The sequence below is a fragment of the Magallana gigas genome, chromosome 6 (genome assembly GCF_963853765.1).
Source record: "Magallana gigas chromosome 6, xbMagGiga1.1, whole genome shotgun sequence".
In the NCBI taxonomy this organism is placed as follows: Eukaryota; Metazoa; Mollusca; class Bivalvia; order Ostreida; family Ostreidae; genus Magallana; species Magallana gigas.
This window is the reverse complement of record NC_088858.1, coordinates 38,869,755-38,890,305: the sequence shown is the minus strand read 5'-3', so window position 1 is coordinate 38,890,305 and position 20,551 is coordinate 38,869,755. Positions and strand designations below refer to the sequence as shown.

The following is a 20,551-nucleotide window of genomic DNA, read 5'->3' as shown; positions in this document are numbered from 1 at the left end:
CTCTCTCTCTCTCTCCTCTCTCTTTCTCTCTCTGTAAAACCTTACATTCAATCATGTCCTTTTAGATGAAAGAATTCTTCAGTATTTTTTGCTTTTTATGTTTGTCTCAGGATAGCTTTTATGTTATTTGACTTAATGGAACAAGTCTTATTTCATGCTTATATTAGATTGTCCACTAACAGTTATGGCACCAAAAGACATAAGTCTGAAAACTCCCAGAGTTTACACAGTTATTGCCCTTTGTGTAAGAAATGCTCGTGACAACTCTTTGCAAAACTGTGGGGGAATGTTTCATACACCCTTATTCTCATTTGAAATGGAACTAGATCAGTAGATGTTGTCATTAAACAGCAATACCCACACCAAGTGTTCGCCCCTAAATACTATCTTTTAGCAGTTTTAGTCAAAAAAGGCCACATGCTATTTCTGGTAGTTTTTAAAAATCATGATTTTCATAAAGAATGGTATACACATTTTCAACTTTTCATTCATGAGCAAACTGAGGTTGACCGTTGGCATGTAAATTTTAAATCAAATTAATCAATAATAATAACATTTTATGTCATAGAAGGTATGGTGTATATAATTATTACTGACATGGCACTTTATTTGCTTTTGCGCGTCAACATCATCAGGTACTAGTTTTATCCAGAGACATGTTCAACAGAGCAAGCACTTCCGAGCTCTCACAAAAGTTCCCTACACCCACAACCCAAATTTTGGCGAGCCCTAGCTCTGTTGAACTTGCCTCAGCTCTTTAGGCTAGATGGGTTTCATGTGGTGTACATCACATATGTGTTTTCGATATGCAGAATGTATTATGATTCATCAATATAATGTAGGCCATGACCCTGTGGGATTGTTGTGACCCCATGAAACAAGAAAATATACCCGGTATGTACCTGAAAACTGTTGAGATCCCTACCACCAAACCATAAACGTTTTTAACATTGTATGTTCTTGTTTCTAATGTCGTTATGAAGCATCAAATGGTGTTAATTACATGACCCCCATGATATGTCTTTCAACAACCCAACACCCCCCCCCCCCCAAACATATCAGGGAAGAAATAAAACGGGTCCCAATATGTCAAGAGAGGTCTAAGATATGCCACCTCCTGCATTGTAAAATTTTTAAATTTTCTGAGGGAGGAAATGTGTACCCCCTATTGCCTTCATCCCTCAATAATGCAGAAAACCCTGCATGAAACAGGATGATACCAAATATCTTGAAAACTGCATGTTCAGATCCCCATCAAAATGACATCCCCTATATATTCTAGTAGATCATTTGACTACTGCAAAAAATGTTTCCCAGGGATACGGTCGGGCCACAATGGGGGTCAAATTTAAATATAGGAATATATAGAGAAAAGTCTTCAAAAATCTTCTCAAAAACCAATTGGGCAGAAAAGCTTAACTTGTGTGGTAGCATCCTTGGGTAATGTAGATTAATATAATCACCAGGGGGTAGGATATATGTGGCCTATATTTTTTTTTTACATAGGAATAGGAACATAAAGCTAAAAGGTTTATTGGATGAATTTTCTGAATCAGGAAATAGGAAGATTTATTTTCCTCAAAAAAGTCCTCGTAAAATACATGTATATGATTTTTCTTTGGTAAATAAATCTCAATATTTTCTTCATCATCTTTTGTAAGACCATAACTAGAGCATGCTAAAGAAGTTTGGTCTTGGTGTACCTTATATAATTTGATGTTGAATAACTAGAAAAGGTTCAGGTATATGAAAATACTAGTCACATGCCAGTTAGTTATAGCTTCAAGAAGTTCACTATATACATGTACCAGGTATCTGGAAACAGCTAGAATGGGAACCATGAAACAAGACCGTTTTAAATTATCAACATGCAATGTTCAAAACTGGATCAAAACATAAATTTATGTCTGCATGATGAAGAAATACGAAAATATTCAAAGCAGTTCAAGCTTCCGTGCATGATTAAGAAAGATTAATTAAATAAGTTAATTCACACTTTATATAAAACGTAAAAGATTTAAAATTATACAAGCAAAAAATCATGGTCTTCTGTTATGAATGATAACAATATTTAAAAAAATCCTTTCATGCAATTACAGACTGACTGACTGATTTGACCTATCCATCCATAAGCTTTTTCTTTTTCATGAAAATTTAGGTGTTTCTTTTGTGGGTGGATGGGATTGTTTTTTTTGTTTTTTTGTAGGGAGGGGGTAGGGATGTGGGTATTGTACTAGGTCAGAGACTACGGATTAGGTACCGCCTATAAAAGAATCCTGGCTCTCTTAATTTGATATAAGAGTATCAAATGCTAGATCCTTCGAAGGAATGCTAGCTATTCCATTCGGAATTATTGTAATTTATCCTAGATTCTTCTATCAGGTGCATTTGGTTGTGTCGTTTTCTTTTTGCCTAAAACACCCCTATCTTTGATGTAAACCATACCAAAAGAAAAAATGCTTACACTAAGGTGATATATCAAAAGTTCCATTCCACCTAGGCCTACCTTTAAGTCTAAATTGTCTAATTTGCCTTTTAATATAGGAAAAAGAACTTATTATAGTTAACACAGACTATTAAAATGGACCAAGAAATAGACAAAAAATGTACTAGACTACAAAATAAACATGTAGCTGCGACAATTTAAATGTTTTTAATCAATTGGTTTAGGCAGTTGATATCGTACATCCTAGCTAGTGGATGTTAACATTGTTTTCAGAATTATATTTGAAATAGAGATGTGACACCAAAAACCTTACGAATAGGATTCGATCTCTCTATATCAAATAAATTTGATTACTTTATTTGAATACTCATGTACCCATGCAATAATGTAAATATAAAATCTTCTACACATAATGTACACCAAGATGTCATTGAATGTAGACACTGCACATTATTTACAGGTTTTACTCTTCAAACGTTTATTAAGTTTTACATTAATTCACTTTAAAAGTTTTAATTTACAGTATATATCAAATGAAAAAATTTACTGGATGGGTACATGCAAATTTAGACTGAACAATTTGACATAAGCAGGACCTAGCTGATATGAGTCTTAATTATGATAAGTCAGTGCCCAAAAAGTTGTAAAAATCAGCTGTAGCAAATCTTAAGAGCATATCCTAATTCACTTACAGTGGCGTCGGAAGCAGATTGAGGGGGGGGGGGGGGGGGGGGGAGGGGGGGGCTAGACTAATCCTCAGAAATCTAGACAAGCAAAACAAAAAAGAAAAAAAACCTGATTCCCAAAAGCATGAAAATCCTCATCCGTGGGGGTTGGGGGGGGGGGGGGTCTAGTATACCTATGACTCCAACTTCTCAATATCTCCATCTTTTTAGGTAAATTTAGGAACAATTATCTTTAGCGAGCGAGAAAAAGTGGGGGGGGGGGGGGGGGGCTGAACCCTCTATGATGCTTATGTGCCTAATGGTGCCTAATGGTTAGGTCTAACTTTGCAAAAAAAAGTGGGGGGCTAAGCACTGGTATTAGTATAAAATGATTTAATGTAATATTCAAGTTATGGCTCTAATTCATTTTGTTTCTGAATTTTAATCATCTCTAGATACTGATTTTAGATGCTAAATCTGCTAGACTTGAGGTCTGTGGAAAAAATGCATGTACGTAAAAAGTCACAATTTCCCATGATAAAATTTTACTGCGTGTGTGTCTAGACGTTTTTATATGTTTGTGTATATCTAATTAAAATCTATTGTTTGTTCACCTGGAGAAAAAACCATGGAACTAACACAGAATATACAAGATATACACAACAGGTGTGTCTTGTACCCAGGTACATGGCAAGGTGCTTATTCAAAATACACATGTATACTTAGCTATAGCAAACATTTTTTTTCATTGCTCATATTAAAATAAAAAATGAGATGAGTTTTCAGACTTTGAATTATGCTGATGATAATTCATTACAATTTGCAAAGTAAAAACAATATATATCTATGCCAAGAAGGGATGATCATCATTACGTTTTAAAATAATTTTATTGCTTTAATTTAATTAAGTACTTAGTGGTGTTAATGTACTGCCACTAGCTAGCAATCATATTATGCCAATATTTTACTAATGAACAGTTAGATGTGATGGCACTTGTTTAAATTTAATTTAATTGCAAACATTGAATCCAGGTAATATATCCTTTTCCATTTGAATAAATATTCAATTTTATAAAAATGAATGTTGTACATAACACATGAAAAAAAGGTTTTTCTTTAGCTAAATATTGTGAATGTTTATATATATATATACTTTTCTTTAAAAAAGCATGTTAAGTGTTTGCACTTTTCTGGAATACAAGTTTAATTTAGCCTGCAACTATACAGTTTATTCCCACTTAAAGAAAAAGAAAAGAAAACAACAATTTTCTCAAAGCATTTGTGGTCATTCTAAAACGGACTATAGGTCACCTGTTATTAATTTCTTTTGTTCTCTCCCTTCCCTAACCACCTGTGCACCATTCCCACCTAGCCAAAACCAGTCACCTGTGTAAATTTCAGAATTTTGGCTGAGTGAGAAGACACCAACTGTACACATGTCCTATGTTGATTGCAAGGTGTTAATCATTTCACACCTGAAGGACTTTCCAATGTGTATGGTTTACCTGTATAACTCTATTCTATGTTATTTGCAAGGACTCACAGTTTCACACCTTTTTTATACAAACTTCAAAGACATATTGTTGACAACACCTGCATGCAGAATAAATGTAGATATGTCACTTGTTGAGAAGCATGTCTAAGTGAAATGTATATATTCCCTCTGGATATTCCCCTTTAAAAAAAAAAGCTACTGTACTCACGGTTTATCATGAAAAACTCATGGAAATAACCTTAATTATGAATTTACCTGGGATTATTTTATCTAACTCTCTCAGGTAAGGGATATGCCAATATAGCTCAGCAGTGATTGTCAAGCAAATCTTTTATATGAATTACCAGGGACATAAATAACATTATTTATGTCCTCCAATATATATGTCATAAGAAATGGATATTTCTGTATTTACGTACAGATTTTGTACATATCTAAAAAAAAAAAAACCCATGCACCTATATAACAGTATTATTACTACTAATTGATTTCAATATAATCATTGGGTGTACACGCTCAATTACAGAGCTTCATATTTCTGTTTATAACATAGGTATATATGAATTAATATAAAAAATCATTATTATGTCAGGATATGACTTCATAGACAATTTAGTTCCAAGAAAAACTTTTAATTATATCAAATAACAAGAACTGACCCACTTAGAAATAAATATTTATAATATCAAGTTATATATTATTCACAACAAATAATGTCAATTTGAAAAACTGTAAAGAGGAAATAAAGATTGAATGAATCAATTGTAGGCTAATTTAAGTCTGTGGCATTCAGTCATTATGTTACCATTGTACCCTCTGTACCTTAGTGACCTACAAATTTGCTACTTTCATTTTCAAATGCTTTTACACTGTACCCCCTTGTAACCCTTTTATATAGGAGTGTACCCTAGGGTACAAAAGTATCACCTCAAAACATAGTCTTAATTTCTTGCTATATATGTCGTTTAGCCCATACTACCCATAGTCCTCTGCGTCTCCGCACAGGTTTGGTACAAACGAACTCTGGCGGAAGTTTGTCGTTTAGCCTTCGTGTCTAAAATTGAGAACTGCGTACCCGAGCTTGTAAGTTGAGATCAACTATAGGGTAAAAGAGATCTTAGATAGGGTCGTAGACTCGTATTATTTTTTTAAAATCAAAGTTATCCCACTGCATTTAATTATCTAAGGTGCAAATATCTTTACCGATATTAGGCATACTGCATCAATTTTTTTATTTTGTATAAATATTTGAATAAACAATGCTAAAAGAAAAACAAATAATTTCAATAGATATTATAGAATGTTACTTTCAACTAGTTGGACCTGAAAACCAAAGGCTGAATTTATTCATAGCAATTTTGTTTTGCTTTTTCGTGTACTAGTGACCGTGTACTCACTTTTTAAGATTTTTAAATCTACGAAATTTGTTAAGTCGTACATGAAAAAGAGCATCAGAAAATTATCTCCCTTCCGCCGAACAGTATTTCAATTAATGAAATGTAAATTATTTCAACTCTTTATACCGTCTTCCAAGGAAGAAGGTAATAAGAAAATGTATATCAATATTTTACATGCTGTATAATAAGCTTTTTGTTGTGGAAAAAAGTTATAATAATGAAATCTTCTAAACAGTAAACACATTAATAAATTTACTTAAATCAATGAAATGATGGTTTTAAACCATCTTACATCCTCTGTTTCATATACTTATTGACAGCATATTTCATCTTAATTTCATTAAATTAAAATTTATGTTAAAACACGAAAATCTGAAGTAAATCGAATTCTTTTACGGTCGAGTTAATGTAGTCAGAGTTTCTATTTTCGGTTTCTAATCCAACATGTGCAACTATGGAATAATATTTATACTTAAAAATCAATTGTTTTCCTCGAATATTTGAATTCAAGATTATATTTTGGAAGTGCAGTTTTTTAAATGAAGCAGGATTTCTAAAATTAAATGGTAAAGTAAACGGAAGGACGATTCAATTTTTCAATGTCAATGGGTAAAAAACTATTGGGAGCGTACTGTACGTAAGGTGTTGCATATATATTTTTTCCAGACGTTTCTTCTTGATAAAGAATGGTTGCTTCATTTTTTAAATGTTTGACCAAAGCTACAGATATTGCAGTGAAACCAACGTTTTCTGTTATGAGATATATGCAGAGGCGTTCATTTTCAGACAGTGCAGAACCAAAAAAGCTACAGCTGACATTGGCCATTTTAAAACCAGATGTGGCCTCTCGTCCACACATAGTAGAGGATATTCATGATATCATCCAGGAAAACGGATTTTTCTTTGTGGCAACAAAACATTTGCACTTGCGCCGTGCTGATGCTGAGGAATTCTACAAGGAACACCATGGTAAATTTTTCCATAATCGTTTGGTGAATTTCATGTCGAGTGGGCACATATGGGCCCATATATTGGCTCGAGAAGATGCTATCGCCCACTGGAGGAAAATAATGGGCCCAACAAAAGTGTTTCGGACCATTCATTCTGACCCTCACACAATTCGAGGACGGTTTGGACTAACAGACACAAGGAATGTGTGCCACGGCTCAGATTCCCCCCAAAACGCTTTAAAGGAAATAGCATTCTTTTTTCCAGAATTCAATGCTGAGAAGTGGTACAGAGAAGATGAGCCGTATTATCATCCTGAAAATGTATCATTTTGTAGCGAGTCTTTAGCACACATACCAGTTAAGAGCAGTGATAAGAAGAATTGATAATTTATGTTTATACTGTATTTATAAAAGATTTTAACCCAGTCGAGTTAACATTTTATTTCATGAACTTTGAACTATGAATTACTTTTGTAAGGAAAGACAAGTGTTAAAAAATAAATTTTACTCTGATGTACAAAAATTGAAAATTGTAGATTGCTGGGCTATATGATTTGACATGATTGTATTAAATCAACTTAATAAACAATAGAAAATTAAAAATAAACATTTAAAAAATCCTGCATATTTTTTAGCTGCAATATGAGTTTAATAAGTGATTAGTAAATACAAAGGTTGGTCAAAAGTGATGTCACAAAATGCAATGCACTAATATTAATTTGAGTTGTGTAGTAAAACCTTAAATATTAATCTATGCACAATAAAACTTCCAATTAAAAATAAAAATTCTATTAGACATCCCATACCCCCGCCACCAACCCCCCCCCCCCCCCCCCCAAAAAAAATTTTTTTTACAAAAATGACTTAGAAAATTTTACAAATCATCATCACTTTTTAGCTTGGTTATATTCCAGGTAAAAATGCTTCGATTTAATAAGAACCAAATCACACACAAAAAAATTATTATGTCATTTTCCTGAAAATGGGTAACATTAAAACTTCATTAGTTTATTTTCATAGTGCTGTTAATTGTATCTCCAATTCTGAACCAAACAACAAAAACAGCCACGGTTAACTGTCAAGTCATCAGGTCTTTGGCAAGTAGATATGAATACATTGAATGCCACAGCATTTGTCCACCTTAATTTTAGTTGAAACAGCAGTTTCAAACAAAAAACAAGAGGCCCATGGGCCACATTACTCACCTGAGCAACAATAGACATTATCAAATCAGCTTTAAGGAGTAATATACCCTAAAAAATATGGACAATGTAATCTAACATATCCTGTATATCAAAAATTCAATTTTTTCTCAGGATATTCTGTTTATCATTGATCCCTTTTTGTCACAGTATAGTCATTTCAAATATTGAGCATTACAGTTCGCAAGATCAAAATCAACTGGGATATAAACCTAGATCAAACTTGTGTCAGCCCAAGAATTGTCCAGAAGCCAGTCTAAACAATTTTAAAGAATTAAAAATATGTCAAAATGCTTGCATATAAGTTAAACCATATATTATAACATTTGAATTTTGGTGAATTTGGACTGGGTTTTTTTGTAAAATTGGACCCTCCACCCCATGTGGCTCCATCCTACTCCTGAAAAATATGATTTTGACAAATTTGAATCTGCACTATCTAAGGTGGCTTTCACTAATGTTGCACCTTTTCTAAGAAAATGTTGTTGTTTTTTTTTAAGAAAAAGATTTTTCTCAATATATTCCTTTGTAAAGATTTAACTGGTCCCCATTGTGCCCCTACCCTACCCCTGGGGATCATAATTTGACCAAACTTAAACCTACCCTACCTGATGATACTTCACACAAGTTACAGCTTTACTGGCCAGTCGTGTTCTGAGTAAAATAAAGGGCCCTATTGTAAAGGGAAATAATTGGGATTTATTGAAAATTTGGAGATATTTTTAAAAAATCTTCTCAAAATCTCACCATCTGAGGATGCTTCCACACAAGTATCAGCTTTTCTGGCCAAATGATTTTTGAGAAGAAGATTTTTAAAGATTAACTCTATATACTCCTTTGTAAAACTTTGACCCCCCATTGAGGCCCCACCTTACCCCCGGGGACCATGATTTGAACAAACTTAGATCTACACTATCTGAGGATGCTTCCACACAAGTATCAGCTTTTCTGGCCAAATGGTTTTTGAGAAGAAGATTTTTATAGATTAACTCTGTATACTCCTATATAAAACTTTGACCCCCCCATTGTGGCCCCACCTTACCCCCGGGGACCATGATTTGAACAAACTTGAATCTACTCTATCTGATGATGCTTCCACACAAGTATCAGCTTTTCTGGCCAAATGGTTTTTGAGAAGAAGATTTTTATAGATTAACTCTGTATACTCCTATATAAAACTTTGACCCCCCCATTGTGGCCCCACCTTACCCCCGGGGACCATGATTTGAACAAACTTGAATCTACTCTATCTGATGATGCTTCCACACAAGTATCAGCTTTTCTGGTCAAATGGCTTTTGAGAAGAAGATTTTTAAAGATAAACTCTTTATACTCCTATGTAAATCTTTGACCCCCCCCCCCCATTGTGGCCCCACCTTACCCCCGGGGACCATGATTTGAACAAACTTAGATCTACACTATCTGAGGATGCTTCCACACAAGTATCAGCTTTTCTGGCTAGATGGTTTTTGAGAAGAAGATTTTTTTTAAATATCACCAAATTTTCAATAAAATCTAATTATTTCCCTTTACAATAGGGCGTGGCCCTTTGAATTTGGCCAAGTGGTTCAGGAGAAGAAGTCGAAAATGTAAAAAGTTTACAGACAGACAGACGGACGCCGGACAAAAAGTGATCAAAAAAGTTCACGAGCTTTCAGCTCAGGTGAGCTAAAAACCTGTCTGCTTTCGACATCTTTAATAGAAAAGAAGTTTAATACTTAATTTTGATGAGCAAACTAGATACATGTAGTTAAATCCCACCGAAAGTCTAAGCTCTTTGTAAAAACCAATTCTGTGCATGAAATCCATCTCTTTTTATTTTATAAAGGAATAAAAGAGCAAAATGTTTTCAAAGATTGTATGGTCGAAAATACTTATACATTTAAACACATAAATTATACGGAACTTTTTTATAACATGTACTTTTAAAACAATACTAGTATATAAATATGGTTGAAGCAGAGGACTAGTTCTCGCATCTCTCTGCTGAGCCACTGCACCAGCTAAACAGTTTCAGCAATCGTTTCTTCCACGATTTTCCTTCCTTTTGTGATTTCTGTATAGCACAAAAAGGAAGCATCGGTTATATATCCAATCCACTTGCATATCAATGCATGCATACAGTATACTTAAATGAATCTTTATTTCAGAATAATGATGCTGTGTTTACACGTAAGACTTTGGTATACCTTGCTGTTCTCCTTCTTTTCGTTCACATCGTTTGGAGACGCACTGCACAATTCACAGCATCCATCTTTATCTTCGTGCAGGTTGTCCTTTATGAAGAAAAAAAAAAGATTTATATATGTATTTTTCATGGATGTAAGTCTTCATGATATATTTTGTCTGTTTTTGTAGTTTTTTTTTCCATTATACTCTACATCTCTCTCTATCATATTACCTGCGCATCATCTGCCTCAAGTCTGTAATAGGACGCCACGCGGTCATCGGCAGAAGGTCCCGGGCTTCTTGTCTGTGTGGAGTAAAAACCAATGTTATGGTGTTTGTAAACCAGAACCGTGTTTCGCTGTCACTGATTTCAAGAACATCATGATATATCATGCAAGAATACCAAAATACAAACCTTGGGAGCTTGATGATCCTCAACTTGATCTTCTCCAGGTCGTCTTCGGCTTCGTGTTTTAAGCCGACAAGGGGCCCCAAATCCTGCAAAATCAAAGAAAAGATTGCAAAAGTTATCATATAAATAAAACAATTAATCCATTTGCCAAAAGACACGGATTTTAAGACTATGATAGTAATATTACATTGTTTGATCAAAAGAGTTTTACCGATTCAGGAGATTTCTCCCAACGCTGTCTTTCCAGGGTTTTCTGAGGAAAAAGTAGTCAGAATAATATTATTAATTCAATTTAAGAATGTTTTCTCAATCAAATAATTTGCGAAATTGGATTAAATTTTTAAAAGGTACCACATTTACCTGTAAATTTATCCCTCTTCGTTGACACAAATAGTCAATAAGTAGCAGTTGAGTCCTAGTTCTTGCCATCATCTAAAACGATGAAAAAAAAAGCATAGCGAGGACATAATATATTATATTAAGCTGTGATTCACATATAGGTAGAATTTTGAATATCTTCTAGCGAATACTATTTCCTACGAAAGCCGAATAGGGCCACATAAAAAAATATTTTTATCTTGTAATTACGAGAAAAGATCTCGTTATTACGAGTAAATTATCTCGTAATTACGAGAAAAGATCTCGTAATAACGAGAAAAGATCTCGTAATAACGAGAAAAGATCTCCTTATTACGAGTTAATTATCTCGTTATTACGAGAAAAGATCTCGTAATAACGAGAAAAGATCTCGTTATTAAGAGTAAATTATCTCGTTATTACGAGAAAAGATCTCGTTATTACGAGATAATTTTCTCGTAATTACGAGAAAAGATCTCGTTAGTAAGAGAAAAGATCTACATAAAATGGTGCGTTTCTGAAAAGAATTCGACTGGACCACCCTTTTAGTCTTTTTCATTAAAGAAACGTTGATTCAATTTTGATTAATATTTAAAAATAACAACGATCATTTTTCATTAATTTCTACATATCAATTATTGGATTTGACATTTTATCTTATATGAATAAAAAGAAAGAACTTCATGTAATTTTACTATTTAACTTATATATATTATAATCCCACTACGAAGTAAATATACCAGGTAGTCATATAGTCGTAAAAGTTACAGATAACTTTAATGACTTTATAGTTTCAGTCATGGGTATGGATATACACGATTTACCCGAATTTGTGTTTTATATGTTTATACACAACCTACATGTATATTGAAAATAATTGATTTTGTATTCTAACATTTTGGAGTCTGAAAACAAATTACACGTATCCTTCTTAATTATTGATAAACAGTTCGATGAATTTATTAATCAATCTGCTTTGCTACTTCTTCTGAAATTTCTTTAAAACTGCTTGATCCGATTTTATATCAAATTATGCTTACGCTTTTAAACGATGATTATGCTAAGTATGTATATATCAATAGACATTGCAGTAGTTCATACACTTTACATAAAAAGATTAGAATAATGAAACGCAACATTTTAAATAGATCTTTTCTCGTAATAACGAGATAATTAACTCGTAATAACGAGATCTTTTCTCGTAATAACGAGATTTTTTCTCGTACTTACGAGATCTTTTCTCGTAATTACGAGATCTTTTCTCGTAATAACGAGATAATTAACTCGTAATAACGAGATAATTAAATCGTTATAACGAGATAATTAACGCGTAATAACGAGATCTTTTCTCGTTATTACGAGATCTTATCTCGTAATTACGAGATAAAAATATTTTTTTAAGTGGCCCTATTCGTCTTTCGTAATTTCCTAAGAATAAACAAGTTAACAAATGTTAACTATAAGTAGACTCACGATTCTGTGGTATCTCTCGGCCCGTTCGCCAATGTTAGAGAGCGGTAACTCCCGAAGCAATTCAGGCGTGGGGGACTGGATCGGTAAAGAAAGTAAAAGATAATGTATAAAATTTGCATTGCATGAAATTTATAAGGTTTCTCCGGTAAACAAACGGATAAGTTTATAACTGTTCAGGCATCTTGAAGGAATATATCAAGTACATGTATCTTTCCGCATCCGATTCACTTTTTTGTAACAAAATTCATCATCATCTGTGAGCTATGATCACGTTGATAATACGTGTAATAAGGGTGTGAATTATAAATAGATGCTGTAATTTGATAAGGAAAACAAATGACTCTTGAAACAGCAATTAAGTACCCCTATTCTTACCCCAAGGTATTCAATATTCTGACCGATGTTTTTCAGACATAATACCGGTATATTGTTTAACATACCATCAGCTTGTCCGAATTCAGTCTTCGCATAATATCTTTACCGTCTCCCTCCATTTTCTGTTCTTTATCCTTTCCAAACTTGTGTTCTTGAAAAAAAATATCAACTAAGAATTGCAGAAAAAGGCTCCCTTAATATCATTTGTATAATTTTAATGCATGATACTAGTAGTTATTTGAGCTTTGTCTAGCAAAAACATACCTTTAAAGGTCACATGAAACGATTTTTAACACTATGATTTTCTTTCATGAATATAAAGCTTGGTATAAACAAATGTTAAAATACATGATGTAAGATTTGTTTGCCTTTGCATTTCTGAGAAATAACCGTGAAAACTGAGAACCTGAAAAAATTCTTGCCCGCTTATCGTTCTTGATTTTGTGGATTTATGACGTCACAAAGACCCACCGATGTAAACAATGCATTAAAACTAGTGTAATTTTACAGTAGTTTATCGATTAAATTTTAGTAATTTTTGCATATATGAACGTGTCTTTCTTTTCAAATGAGATCATTAGATTTCGTAGTAGCCTACATATGACTTAGTTTTAATTGGTCGTTAATGAATAAATCTAATATCAGCTTCTCACAAGAGTAAAAGAGTGGAAATTTAACGAAAGAAATGCTCCAACATTTACAGCTGATTAATGAATTATCCTTATCCTTTTGAAATAAAAACATCATTTTCTTCTTTGGTACGTATAATGATTGAGCTACATTTAAAGGGAATTAAAGCATTTAAATTGATTTGATTTAATTTGTCACATAAAAAAGTATATAAGGCAGGCCAATGAAAATGTTTGAGGCATTGTGTACATAGTTTGTATTTAAGAGCTGCTATAAAATGCCGCAAAATTATTCTTAAATTTTATTTCGAAATAATATAAATTTCTGACTTATTGATATATACATGTAGCAATATCTTTAGAAAATACTTTGTGTACACGTGTATATTAACGTTTTATTAAATTAGATCGCGGAAATATGGCATTTAAGGATTTAGAAATGTATCGGTAAAATAAATCGGTTGTTTGATAAAAATAGTTGTGAACGAATGTGAAGATAATCAACAGATTTTATTAAGAACAAGCATCAATAATGATAAAAAAAACGAAAGAAAACATTGCGGAAGAAAGTGAGATAAAAGGGATCTGTGAGTAAACACCGCACATACACGTTTTAAAATCAAAACACCGCACATTCAAGTACACGTTTCAAAAGCAAAACATTTGAAGAAATTTCTCTTAGACTAAAAATAATTAAGTGGTAACATATTTGTGAATTTGAAAGTGAAACAAACAATATAATCGTGAAGCGAATGAGGCACAATGAGTCCTACAAGTTGTTTAGAAAAAAAATCTTAATGAATTGCATGAACGTGCAAATGGGAAAAAACGATCAGACTTATTTTTGAATTTGTCAATTTCATTAAAAAGATCAAAATAAAACATATAAATATGCTTATATTAAAATTATATTATACTAGCATGTGGATCTATGAAGAAAATCATTTATTCTCCGTGCAGTCTCGAAACTGAATATCATTATGTACACGCTATTACATGTAAATAAAAACGCACACGATTTCATTTCTTGAGAGAAAAAATACTGACGTGGTTGATTATTGTATAATTATACAAGTTTTTATATGAAATAGTATTTTTTTTTCTTTTAAAATGCTGCAAAATGACATGGATATTTGTATTCACAACATAGCTTTATAAGGCGATTGGGTCTTACTGACGTCATAAGCAAGGGAGGTAAGCCGCGTAAGTCAATGTTCCTTTTCCCGATTAAGCAATTTTGATCGACTGTGGCGCTCACATTTTGCATAAAATATCCAAAAAAACAATGTCAGTCTTATTAAATAGGCACTTATGAACTCATTCCCGTATATAACTCAATATGGTCAGGATATCGTTTCATATGACCTTTAATTTAAACTGTGCCTTCCTTCGTTGTGAAGCTGCAATTCCAATTATGACGTCATTGGATTAACTATGTGACGGCATACCAGTGTGACGACATACCATTGTGACGATAACTCACACATTTTCATTGTGACGTAACACCACCTACCTGGCGTAGTATATTACTTCAATTTCACTCCTCATTTCCTTATTTTCATATCAATTTTTTACATACTCCCAAAAAAGTGGGGGGGGGGGGAGGCCCCCCCCTGCCCCCCCCCCCCCCCCTCCTGATGCTACGTGCCTGCCACAAAAACGAATTCCGCATCACATGGTTTTAAATAGTGTTTTAGAAATATCAGATTACACATAAATTAAGATACGTTTTCCCTGAAATCGGTGGACTTGGGAAAGTTTCAAATAAGATGTTTTCGTTTACATAATAGTAGTCCAAAATTAAGACATTTGTTGCATTTTATTCTATTTTTAGATAGTTCATTAGAAATTAATAAAAATGAATCATGATGTAAATAGTGACATTATTTTCGAACATTTAAAGCATACCCCCCCCCCCCCCTAATAGTTACATGTAGAAATAATAAAATGTATATATTTTCATGAAATTGTTTGCAATTCATGATCATTAACATGAAAATTGGAAATCATAAACTTTGACCTTTTGTAGTTATAAAACGGGACGGGTAAATTAATTTGAATTTCATGAGAAAAAAGACTTAAGTGTAGTGAACAAAATGGTATGTTACATTGGTACAACTCCTAAAAAAATGCAAGCCGCAAATCTTACCTTAATTTATGAGTTTTATTCTAACAAATGGTTCATAATTTTATTGCACACATCGTTGCAGTTATAAGATTACATCTTTTACAAAACAATAGTTCAATGCATAAATAAGTGTAATAAAATTTAATGATGTAATCATTTGCCTGAAAATTATTGCGTAGACTTCTTAGGTCAGTCCTTGCTTTCATTGAAAATACAGTTCCGATTTTAATGTTTACAATGCTTTAGTAAGACATTTTTAATAGGCAATCAAAATTTGAGTGCCATTCGTTGAGTTATAAGCAAGTTACAGCACAGGGCTTACAATTCTTTTCTATGTAAACAAAGATTCCGTTTACATTTTGAAGCAAGAATTCCAGTTTAAGACCTAAAATAAAGGTGTTAAACGTTAGGATCTGTTTGTTTACGCTTAAAAAAAATCAGCTTGAAAAAGATGTTTACTGGTCTATTGAACCTATGTAAACAAAAACAGGGCACAGTAGAGAACCGTGAGCCCTGTATCTTGCTTATAACTGACTCTCAAATTTCATTTGATCATTAGAAATGCATTTTCCTAAAATCGTAACCATGCCTCTTTAATGAGTAACAGAGTACTGAGTCTAATGCGAGTCAAGTCTTTACTGGCTCATGATATTAAGTGGGCGATATGAACCTTGACTTTGTGACATCAACGGCATTGGTGTCATTTATAAATACGTGATAAAAATTGCCATTGTACCAAGTTTGGTGTCCATCAAGATACAGAGTAATCTGAAATCTTAATGCTGTGTATCTATTTTGTGCTACTACCATTCATAAACTGTTTTTAAAGTGTTCTATTATTTGTAATATTTTTACAATAAAGAAAATCTCAATCGTATTGTAAAATTTTATTATTTTATTTTTCAAAAAATGTTTAGTGGCCATTAACTCAAAAAGTAGGTCATTGACCTACTTTTTTGAAAGTGAAAAATAACACTACAATCAAAGGTCTACAACATACAATAGATGGCTTTTCATTATCATCAGTGGAATTTTTTTTTCATTCTAAGTAAACGTCATCCTTAAAGGAATCTTATCGTCGGATTATTGGTTTACGTGTTATTAAATTATCATATGTACTATTTGTCTTAGATTACCAATGAATTTTAAAACCATCTTTTAAAAGTTAAATGCATGCGTATATTAATACATGGACAGATCGTTTTAAAACTGGGTCGGACTTTCAGTTTCGCCAGTTTCAGTATGAAGCAAAATAAATTTTCGTACGAAGTAGAGAATATACAATTATTTAATGCTTGAGCAGTCAATAGACCAGAATATTTTTCCCGAGGTGCAGGGAACAGCTCAGTATGATCTATTGCCCGAGGCCAACGGCCGAGGGCAATAGATCATACTGAGCTGTTCCCTGCATCAAGGGAAAAAATTCTGGTCTATTGACTGTTCAAGCATTAAATAATTGTTTTATTACCTAATTCCTTTTTTAGTTTTCGGGGTTTACAATTTGCATATTGCAGATGGTTTTCGTGCCATTATTCAATATACTCAGATTTTTTTTCCATCTTTTACATGCACAAAGCCTGTTGCATGCATTACAACATCTCAATTTAATATTAGTTTACTCAAAGAAGGGGGAGTCTTTAACCCATTAGATTTTCATTAGTCTTTTACCTCATATAAAGCTTTACACCTGTTGATTATTTGATACTCCATTTTGATAACATTGTATTTGGTTTCACCAAGTACTAAAAATAGCGTCTATGTAAAGGAATATACATTCCCTGAGAACTATCGAAAGGATATAACATTAACATACCCGCGTTCTGAAATACGTTGCCGGTCCAATAGATCGCAGTCTATTGACCGGCGGTTCAATAGATCGAGGTCTATTGACCGGCGGTCTAATAGATCGCAGTCTATTGACCGGCAGTTCAAAATAGACGCAAGTATTTAATTTGTAATAAAACAACAAAATCCCTTTGATTAGGTAATAAAAATAACTAGTGCATGGGTGTGAATATTTATTATTATCATATTGCACTAAAAACAAAAATGGATTAATTTAGCATATAAAGTTGAATGCATGTACAAATCATAGAAAAAATACCATATACACATAATGAATTGATATGGGGTGAATTAAATATCTACAATGTATTAACAAAAAGATGATAATTCAGTCAAAATGCAAGTATATCCGGTATGCTGAATACCGATTACCGTTAGAATTTTTTCATCATGCGCTGTTTGGACTTTTGCACCATCCTCGTCGCTTGAGCTAAAGATGTTTCTGCTTCTTCGCATTCATATACATCGCTATGAGTCGCCATTGACGGGGCATGGGCTGCCATTTTATAGCCTCCGCGCACGGCGCCCAAAGTTGTATATTCAGCGTATTTCCTGACGTCGTCGGTTTCAGAGCGCAGCGCCATTTTATTTTGCATCAATTGCTTAGACACAGCCCCTTTGCTTTTTAGCTTTCTATGAATTACGTGGGACATTTCTTCGTCATTGATCTTCCGACCCGCCTCCATTTCTTTTTTGATCTCCTCATCTACTTCCGCCATCCATTTTTCCAGGGAAATCTCTTCTTGTGCCCCACCAATGATTACTTGAGTGAGCATTTTGCTTCCGGCAAGAGGAACGTATTGTCCGCCCGTAATATAAACCAGTGCCATGAAAAAGTCTCGATACTGATTTATTGCAGGCTCGCAACCAACAGAATACAACGTTACACCTTTCTGTGCAAGTTCACGGACCGTTACCATGGGATCCAGTCCCGCTGGACAACCTTCCGGAAATGTATCGCCATTTGGACTCAAGCCGTGTGGAGGAGCATCAGATATTAAGACGCAGATCTTGGTGGCGTTTTCCCGCCAGCTTAGTTTTAGAACATCATGCAAAGCATCGGCAACTGCTTCCGGTGTGTCACCGCCGCCTTGTGCTGAGCATGCGTCCAGCCACTTCTTCATTGTCCCGATGGACGGGGTAAAGTCGTGTACCCGTGTGACGAATGAAGAGTCTTGTGGGGGGTGGTCGCGGTACTCCACTAGAGCTAGACGGACGTCGCTTTTCTCGGCGGCAACGATGTCCTCCACTATCTTCCTGATGTTGTCCCTGGCAGTGTGGATATAAGAGGACATGCTTCCTATAACAGAAATGAGAGGTTGTTTGGTTTCAATAACTATCTTTGGAATAAATATATGCTTGTCGGTGGCATGTAATGGGGGATGAGAGTAATTTTAATAATTGAACCCTTGGCTATAGCGAATATTTCTGATCTTGATAAATGAATAGAGTGTTCAAGTTTTTAATATGCTCTGTTTACATATATACATGTGTACAACTTGTAATCATGTCGTAACTCCCTTAAGTTTCCATCCGTTATAATAAGAACGTTATACCAGTGTATGTACTTTAAATTGTGTACAATTGAACGTTCCGGGTACTGCATATGGAAATATTAGTGTAAAATACAGTATTCTCTTTTGAGAAGTGGACAGACATACATGTAGCCTACATCCACTTCTCAAAAGAGAACATGTACCTATAGCTGCAATAATGTAGCTCTCTATCCCCACCCCCACCCCTTTTTTGTTTCTCCGGAAATCATCGCTGGAAAGACTATATTATTGTAGTTTTATAGAATGCCGAGGTGGGTTTCAACAAAAATGTCCTAAGATCTATCATAACACAAATCTTAATTAAGACTGCCATAAGATCTGACTTAAGACAATCATAAGACCTATTCCTTCCGTTTAACAGAATTATATTAAGACGCTCCATTGCAAGCACTCCATGGTTTTTTTAACGAATCATAAAACAAAAAGAATTTTTAACATACATTTATCTCACATGTCAACATAAATAAGTTGTATGTTAGTATAAATTAGTGGCATGCTGACATAAAGTTGCGTGTCAATATATTATTCTCGCATCTGACACACTTTGGACTTAAGACATACATTATCTGGTAGTCTTAAGATTAACTTTAAGAAAGATCATAGAATATGACAGTTTCACAATATAGCCATGATGAGATCTTATAAAAAAAATTGTCTTAAGACAGATTTTAGTCATGATTGAATTACTAGTAGTCTTGTGAAATGGGTCCCTAATTTTTGATGGGGTGTCGGGGTAAACTCTTTTGAAAGCGGACAGTCATGTGCAGTATTCACCCACGGAGGGAAGATTATGTTTCCTACTTCTGTAAAGAGGTTGTGTGTAAACAGACAACCTGTGAAACTGTGACCCCCCCCCATTTAATAGCTTAAAGGATGAGAGCTGATTAGTATAGTATACCTGTACAATCCATGGCGAACGCCAGGTCCAGTACGGCGCTGTCATGTTTAGCGAGGTCGGGTCTCTCTCCTTTCTGGTATTGAATGTTTGATGCCATTCTGAGCTCTCTAAAATGTTAGAATGGCTATCGTCAAAATATACTGGGTATATAATGCGTAAATACGGAAGTTGTAATAATTTTGCTAAAATTAGCTATGAGCTTTTAGGTGTACATTATTTACATATCGATTTTTCGTCTGGTTCATTTAAATCCTCGTGTCTTTTCTTTATAATACAATAGTAAGTCACAAGGTGATCCGATTTGGAAAATACCAATGACGTATTTGTTATATATTTAGAGGTTACACGCAAAAACTGCTGGGATGTCATTACCTATGTGTAAATATTTTGCATTGTCGGGGGGGGGGAGGGGGGGGGGGGGCTTATTTGGGATGCATTCATGTATGAGCAGTTATAAATACACATTCCCTCAAAGCAGTACATTAATAAATTATGATTAATGCTGTATTCGTATAAACATATTGCGGTTACACTCTGTCATTGTCATTTTTAAT

At 33.8% G+C, this 20,551-nt stretch overlaps 3 protein-coding genes across 3 annotated transcripts; 1 reads left to right on the top strand and 2 right to left on the bottom strand.

Annotated features, from left to right (window-relative positions):
- The first annotated feature begins 6,281 nt into the window (after positions 1–6,281).
- Positions 6,282–7,574, top strand: LOC105346431 (nucleoside diphosphate kinase 6). The gene has a single exon (XM_011454986.4). It carries the CDS (start codon positions 6,690–6,692, stop codon positions 7,335–7,337), a length of 648 nt encoding a protein of 215 aa, XP_011453288.3. The 5' UTR covers positions 6,282–6,689; the 3' UTR covers positions 7,338–7,574.
- A 2,379-nt stretch (positions 7,575–9,953) lies between these two features.
- On the bottom strand, positions 9,954–15,058 carry LOC117688932 (uncharacterized). Its single transcript, XM_066089043.1, has 9 exons — positions 14,936–15,058; positions 13,007–13,092; positions 12,567–12,641; positions 11,097–11,168; positions 10,948–10,989; positions 10,740–10,822; positions 10,557–10,628; positions 10,345–10,431; positions 9,954–10,211 (listed from the first exon to the last, which is right to left on the bottom strand). Exons 2-8 carry the CDS (start codon positions 13,058–13,060, stop codon positions 10,368–10,370), a joined length of 462 nt encoding a protein of 153 aa, XP_065945115.1. The 5' UTR covers positions 13,061–13,092; positions 14,936–15,058; the 3' UTR covers positions 9,954–10,211; positions 10,345–10,367.
- A 2,641-nt stretch (positions 15,059–17,699) lies between these two features.
- On the bottom strand, positions 17,700–20,175 carry LOC105346430 (uncharacterized). The gene is made up of 2 exons (XM_011454985.4): positions 19,998–20,175; positions 17,700–18,843 (listed from the first exon to the last, which is right to left on the bottom strand). Exons 1-2 carry the CDS (start codon positions 20,092–20,094, stop codon positions 17,918–17,920), a joined length of 1,023 nt encoding a protein of 340 aa, XP_011453287.1. The 5' UTR covers positions 20,095–20,175; the 3' UTR covers positions 17,700–17,917.
- Between the last annotated feature and the right edge of the window lie 376 nt (positions 20,176–20,551).